At 43.3% G+C, this 7808-nt stretch overlaps 1 protein-coding gene across 2 annotated transcripts in view; it reads right to left on the reverse strand.

Moving 5' to 3' along the window:
* Positions 1-7808, reverse strand: part of LOC121369247 (sodium- and chloride-dependent GABA transporter 1-like) — a 38900-nt gene that overhangs the window by 11859 nt on the left and 19233 nt on the right. For both annotated transcript variants that reach the window (XM_041494203.1, XM_041494204.1), the window contains 3 exons: positions 6417-6744; positions 3741-3873; positions 1859-1993 (listed from right to left, as the gene is read on the reverse strand). In XM_041494203.1, coding sequence (XP_041350137.1) covers positions 1859-1993; positions 3741-3873; positions 6417-6744 — 596 coding nt within the window. The remainder of the gene's footprint in view (positions 1-1858; positions 1994-3740; positions 3874-6416; positions 6745-7808) is intronic.

The raw sequence follows: 7808 nt of genomic DNA on the forward strand, positions 1-7808 counted from the left end.
TCGGCCACTAGATACTAACTCAGTCTACACCTGTATAATACACATATACCTGTATAATACACATATACCTGTATAAATCACATATACCTGTATAATACACATATATCTATATAATACACATATACCACACATATATCTGTATAATACACATACTTGTATAATACACATATACCTGTATAATACACATATACCTGTATAATACACATATATTTGTATAATACACATATACTTGTATAATACACATATATTTGTATAATACACAGATACAAATACTACTACTTATGACCACTAGATACCAGTTTAAACAGACAGGCAGTTTATTCAGTAGTGTGGGCCTTATATCCTGTAGTTTAACTACGCACAAACCCCTTACACCGAGTGTCTGAAGCATCCCTCGTTTCGTTCATTTTGATTTATTGATTGTGATAGGGTTATGATATTAGCCCAGGCCAATAACCTAATACAGAAATAAAAATAGATTCTGAAACAGGTCAACCTTGTTTTGATTGGGTTAATTGAGTTGATCAAGACTTTGAGCAGCTGTTCGTCACAATGTTCCCGAACTGACGATTATCATTACTACGAGAGTCTCAGCTGTGTTAGAATCGACGTAACAAGCTGTGTGGTAGTTTGTCTGTCAGCTAGGATGTAGTCGATCATTTTCAACCCAAACGACAACATTGTTCTCGCGCTCTCTCTTGCTTTTTGTCCGTTTTGCTTTCATTGTATTCAGTTGTAAGTGACATATTGACGTGTCTATATTTAACATCGTGATTCTCTTGTTAAAACTAATATTAGATGTACAATTTCTTATACTATATAGTATATCAAGGGCAGATCCAGGATTTGGTAAGGATTCTAGAAAAGGTAAGTTTGAGTTTGCCGAAGGTAAATGATCAGACCTGCAAAAGAACTGTAAGAGTGTTCGAAATCATGTTCCAGGAAATGTTTGAAATAAAGATGTCCAGATCCCCTGTCACGGAACCCTTGTGACATCACTCTGGGTCCGCCAGTGGGTATGGAGTTGAGTTGTATATAACAGCAACTCCAGAAAGCTTGCGAACCCCGCCCGTTACCGACTCTGGTCGGGCTGCCAGTGTTCTCTGGCACTGAACTAGCGCAACCGGCCCCTTCTCTCCCTCCCCCACCCCACACCAACCAACCCCTTTCCTGTCCTGGACGAAGGAGCCAGCGTAAGTCGGCACCTGTGCCCATGACAGGCGTGCGCTACAATAACTTGCTCTGAATGTGCATGTTAAGCCCTATGACCTGACCTGACCTAACTTTGCGAACATGGTTACTATAGACGTTGGCTGTTATATACAGGACCAAAATATGTAACCGTTAACTGCTTAGCTGTCGTTCTTTAAAGTAACAACAGTCGGTACTACCATCTGTGGGCATTACATGTGTATGATGAAGACAAAAAATAACAATATAAATATTTTATTACTTAAAAATATACATATTCAAAACATATAACATAATTTATGTTTCTATATACAGTTCATTGTATAAAATTTAGAAATTAAATACGATATGGCTGACACCAGGGACGGATAAAAAAAATATTGGGGATGGAAGGAAGGAAATGATTTATTTAACGACGCATTCTGCATATTTTATTTACGGTTATATGGCGTCGGAAATATTGGGGAGGGGGTTAAGGGGGAAAAGGCACATTGACCAACTCGTTAAAAAGCAACCTGGTAAAAAATCGTTTTAAAAAGCCAGAAAAAAATAGGCAGTGGGATATATTATGGGCGAATGGTCCCCTGGTCCTCCCTCTTTGATCTAGCTGTAAATATCAACAGTTGTAAATGATACTACTACTTCAACAACAGCACAAGAGACTTACGTTTGATTCAGTGAGTTTGGACATATCTGGAACAATGTAGAATTTAATTCCTTCTATGGCTCCCGGCAGAGTGAGGCCCCGGATGAGCAGAGCGAAGAGAAGCATGTATGGAAACAGAGCCGTCACATACACAACCTGCGGAGACAAAAACACTATATAATAATTAACCAATAACACAAGCGAATTTAGGATTTGAACAACGAGAGTCCAAATAATTATTTTTAATACCACAATATGATGAAAAATACATATAATATCAAGCTGTTTATGCTTAATACACGATGGCGGCCATCTTGGATTTGGTACACTTACCATGTTTGGACAAATTGCCACCATATTTTTTCTAGACCTTTATTGTGTCCTTCTAAACCTCTATGACATGTTTATACAGAATCAAGTATTCATTTGTTTTTAACAAACATTTGCCACAGAAATGTTTTGTTTTTGTTTTTGTTGTCCGATGTAGTGACCCGCGTCATATTAGTGAAAGTATCAGTGTTTAATCTGTAACTGAATTAAAGGGACTGCCCTGACTTTGCTGCCAATTCAGTCTGATTGAAATCAGTCTATAACTATTAACTGGTAGACCAGTAGAGATGATTTCAATCAGATTGTTGACAATTTAACATGATTCCGGATAAAGAAGTCTTTCTGATGACCAGAATTACATTTTCGTCTTTATAGTATCAGTGTCAGCATATCCAACATGTTTTTGGTGGTTCTAATATTTGTAGAAGCTCAAATTGGATTTTACCTCCTAATAATTTCATATGTATATTTAAAAAACCCATATTAGGAATGAATTATGCAGTATATTTTTAACATATACTATGAAGCATATTAAAAAAAAAAAAAAAAAAAAAATTGGGGGGGGGGGTTGGTTTTTTATTATTATTATTATTATTATTATTTTTATTGTTGTTGTTGTTTTTGTTTGGGTGTGTGTGATTGTTGTGGGGTTTTTTGGCGTGGGTTTTTTTAGGGGTTGGGTTTTTTATTTTTATTTTATTTTTGTTCAGGTTGTGCTTGTATACGTTTTGTTATAACATGATAACATTATGACTCTTGTGAATTCATTTGGTCCACTGTAGCAGTCTTTGATGCCATGGCTGACAGACCTGGTGCAGACATTTGACAGCTGATTGCTCATTCGTGTCTTGTCTTCTCACTGTAATTTCCTCCTCAACGATCAAGTACAAACCGCTGACCTAATTCAAACAGCTAGTTAGAACTGCTATTTTTAGCATCTCTTTAAAGACGTGAACGACAAATGACTTCTAAATATGATAAGCCGGAGAGTTTACTAAGGACAGTTTTTTTCACATTTAAAATGTACAACAGATAATTCACTTGGTCGTTTAGTTCAAATGGTATACATATGTCCTCTAGGCAGACGAAAACCGCAGAAAAACCCGTTTCCAATGATATTAATTAATTAAATTAATTAATTGTGATGTATTTTTATAAAGGCATAGTTTTTAATATACATGTATAACAGTCCTTTTTATTTCTAAATTCTACAAATTTTAATTAGCGTTTTGCACTGTGTATGCAAATAATTGCAGCAGAATGGCAGACTTGACTTGCACAGTTATTCTTAAAACATCAAACCGAAAAACAAAACAAAACAAAATCAACAACATAAGAACAACATATTAAGTTCAAAATGGCATACCTGTTCATAAACGCCCAAAGGATATCGCGAAAAAGCTATGAATATGTGCATTTATGATGGAATTAAATTAAAAATCAACACGACCATGAAGGACAATGATTCATTTCCAATAAACTGAAATAAAACAGAATCAGGAAAAGGACGTGACTCTAAGAGATGGTATCCGTGTAGATGCGGAGTTCAATAAACACCAGAGATAGATCGCACCTTGCCTGTCCATTTGACGCCTTTCCAGATGCAGAAGTAGCAGAGGATCCAGACAGTGAGCAAGGTCAAGGCCAGCTGCCAGCGGACGTTGCCGGGGTTGTCGATACCGTCGCTGATCTGTAGAGCGTATCGCCTGTAAACCACAAGTAAATTCAGAACTAATCACATGGGGTGGGGGAAGAGCGGGAGGTACCGTAATTAATATTGTATACGTTGTCGATCTGCTGCAATATGTGTCTCTATGCATACTTTAAATAAAATGATATATCATTTATGGTATGTATACACACAAATTGATCTCCCGCCCATGCATGTGATCAATTCTGGAATAGTACTTAAGAGATAAAAACTAGTAATATGAAACTTTAAATACTGTAAAGTGAAAAAACATTATATCTGGCGGGGAAGAGTTCTTATGTAACAAATAAAACGGTCTCAAACCATCTGCAAAGATTGTAAATAGTTACAATTAAACATAAATGATGACATCAACCTAACTGTGCAAATCGTCTCGTAATGTTACCGTTAACAATATACATTGGCAATAAATACACAGGCATTTTAAAGATCTATCAAGGATGTTCCCCATTATTCTTCTTATGTATCATTGGTGGACCCAGAGAATGGAAGAACGATCCTGTGACTCCGCACTTTTTTCTTTTCTTCTGCCATGCTTTTACAGATCTCGTCTCTCATCGAGAGCTCGACTCATTTCTATTCAACAAATTCAAACTTGACCATTGTAGAATGTTGTGAACTAATCCCCCTTCACGGGCGAGACGTAGCTCGCTTGATGCGCGGTCAGTTTGGGATCGATCCCTGTCAGTGGGCCCATTGTGCTATTTCTCGCTCCAGCCAGTGCACCATGACTGGTATATCAAAGGCCGTGGTATGTGCTATCCTGTCTATGAGATGGTGCATATAAAAGATCCCTTGCTGCTAATCGAAAAGAGTAGCCCATGAAGTGGCGACAGCGGGTTAACCCCTCAATATATGTGTGGTCCTTAACCATATGTCTGACGCCATATTACCGTAAATAAAATGTGTTCAGTGCGTCGTTAAATAAACCATTTCTTTCCTTTCCTTAATCCCCCTTCACATAAAACTGGATACGCCCCTGAGTATGTCATTCCAAAACATCCTTTATGTTCGATGAAGAGAAATGTCAAATTACTGTACGGCTCTGCAGCGTGAGAGTCTAAGATAAAAGAAATGTACTTTAATATATATAATTACCACAAGAATTCCCAGAAGTGGCAGGTTGATTTTCTTAAGTACAATAATAAATGAGAACAAGCACGTGTAAGTATAACAAAACTCCTGGATGCTGAAATACTGATTTGTACGCAAACATTGGGAAGATGCCAGCAACTATTGGGGAGGGGGATCACTTATATATTAATCCGACTAGCCCAACACAATCCAACCCAGCTGAGAACCGTCTAGCCCAGTCCATCTAAACACAGTCCACCACAGCCCACCATAGCACAGCCTCGCCCAGTTCAGCCGAACATAGCCAGCCCAGCCCAACCCCAACCCCAACCCAACCCAGTCCAGCCAAACCCAACTCAGCCTCGCCCAGTTCAGCCGAACATAGCCAGCCCAGCCCAACCCCAACCCAACCCAGTCCAGCCAAACCCAGCTCAGCCTCGCCCAGTTCAGCCGAACATAACCAGTTCAGCCGAACATAACTAGTCCAGCCCAACCCCAATCCAACCCAGTCCAGCCAAACCCAGCTCAGCATCGCCCAGTTCAGCCGAACATAACTAGTCCAGCCCAACCCCAATCCAACCCAGTCCAGCCAAACCCAGCTCAGCCTCGCCCAGTTCAGCCGAACATAACTAGTCCAGCCCAACCCCAATCCAACCCAGTCCAGCCAAACCCAGCTCAGCATCGCCCAGTTCAGCCGAACATAGCCAGCCCAGCCCAACCCCAACCCAACCCAGTCCAGCCAAACCCAGCTCAGCCTCGCCCAGTTCAGCCGAACATAACTAGTCCAGCCCAACCCCAATCCAACCCAGTCCCGCCAAACCCAGCTCAGCCTCGCCCAGTTCAGCCGAACATAACCAGTTCAGCCGAACATAACTAGTCCAGCCCAACCCCAATCCAACCCAGTCCAGCCAAACCCAGCTCAGCATCGCCCAGTTCAGCCGAACATAACTAGTCCAGCCCAACCCCAATCCAACCCAGTCCAGCCAAACCCAGCTCAGCCTCGCCCAGTTCAGCCGAACATAACTAGTCCAGCCCAACCCCAATCCAACCCAGTCCAGCCAAACCCAGCTCAGCATCGCCCAGTTCAGCCGAACATAGCCAGCCCAGCCCAACCCCAACCCAACCCAGTCCAGCCAAACCCAGCTCAGCCTCGCCCAGTTCAGCCGAACATAACTAGTCCAGCCCAACCCCAATCCAACCCAGTCCCGCCAAACCCAGCTCAGCATCGCCCAGTTCAGCCGAACATAACTAGTCCAGCCCAACCCCAATCCAACCCAGTCCCGCCAAACCCAGCTCAGCATCGCCCAGTTCAGCCCAGCCCAACAAAACCCAGCCCACCACAGCCCACCACAACACAGTCTCACCCAGTTCAGCCGAACACAGCCAGCCCAACCCAGTTCCATTTAAAAACCACCAGTTTCTATGAGAACATCCCTATGCAGAAACAACAATTATTATACTTACTCCCAGAACTCCCTGATGGGGGACGAGAAGCGGTTCCCGTCGTACGTCTGCGTGCAGTTGAAGTCTGAGTACTGCGTCAACACCGTCGACTTGTTCAACGACGACGTCGTGTTCACCTCGAACCAGTCCGTGGCGTTGGTGCAGTTGAATGGCAGCTTGTCGCGTTCGTACTCTGACAGGCAGGTTTCCGTGTTCCACCAGTTTTCGCACGATGACCAGGGCAGGCGTGCGGCGAACGAACAGCACAGGTAGAACAGCGCCCACGACAGGATCACGATGTAGTAGGTGTTGAGCCACGCGGCCATCACGACGGCGGCATACCCGATACCTGGCAAACACACAACAGGATGGATGTAGTAGGCCTATTCCTCAGTACTATTACTATATATATCTGATGTAAATTTTATGTTCTTATTTTGTTCCATTTTATATGATTCATATATGAAATAAATTATTTGAATTAAATTGAATATTAAAGTATTATACAATTAAACGTATTATTTCATTTTCAATTTTGATCAACCTTTCTAAATTATGCGTCAAAATTACCTTCTAGAAATTACACAACATTTTCTATTTTACTTTAATCCTACGGGACATTTGCAAATTCAATAGCACCAAAACTAACTCTCGCCCGCTACCGACCCTGGTCAGGCTGCTTGTACTCCCTTGCACATGCCAGCGCTAGCGACCTCTCCCCCCAAAAAAACTAATTCTCGCCCGCTACCGACCATCGTCAGGCTGCTTGGGCTCCCTTGCACATGCCAGCGCTAGCGACCTCTTCTCTCCCCCCCCCCCCCCCCCCAAAAAAAAACAACAACTAACTCTCGCCCGCTACCGACCCTGGTCAGGCTGCTTGTGCTCCACTGCACATGCCAGCGCTAGCGACCTCTCCCCCCCCCCCCAAAAAAAAAACTAACTCTCGCCCGCTACCGACCCTGGTCAGGCTGCTTGTGCTCCCTTGCACATGCCAGCGCTAGCGACCTCTTCTCTCTCCCCCCCCCCCCCCCAAAAAACTAACTCTCGCCCGCTACCGACCCTGGTCAGGCTGCTTGTGCTCCCTTGCACATGCCAGCGCTAGCGACCTCTTCTCTCCCCCCCCTCCCCCCCAAAAACTAACTCTCGCCCGCTACCGACCCTGGTCAGGCTGCTTGTGCTCCCTTGCACATGCCAGCGCTAGCGACCTCTTCTCTCCCCCCCCAAAAAAAAAATATATATAACTCTCGCCCACTACCGACCGTTGTCAGGCTGCTTGTGCTCCCTTGCACATGCCAGCGCTAGCGACCTCTTCTCTACCCCCCCCCCCCCCCCCAAAACTAACTCTCGCCCGCTACCGACCCTGGTCAGGCTGCTTGTGCTCCTTTGCACATGCCAGCGCTAGCGACCTCTTCT

This window comes from Gigantopelta aegis, chromosome 3 (assembly GCF_016097555.1).
Source record: "Gigantopelta aegis isolate Gae_Host chromosome 3, Gae_host_genome, whole genome shotgun sequence".
NCBI lineage: Eukaryota > Metazoa > Mollusca > Gastropoda > Neomphalida > Peltospiridae > Gigantopelta > Gigantopelta aegis.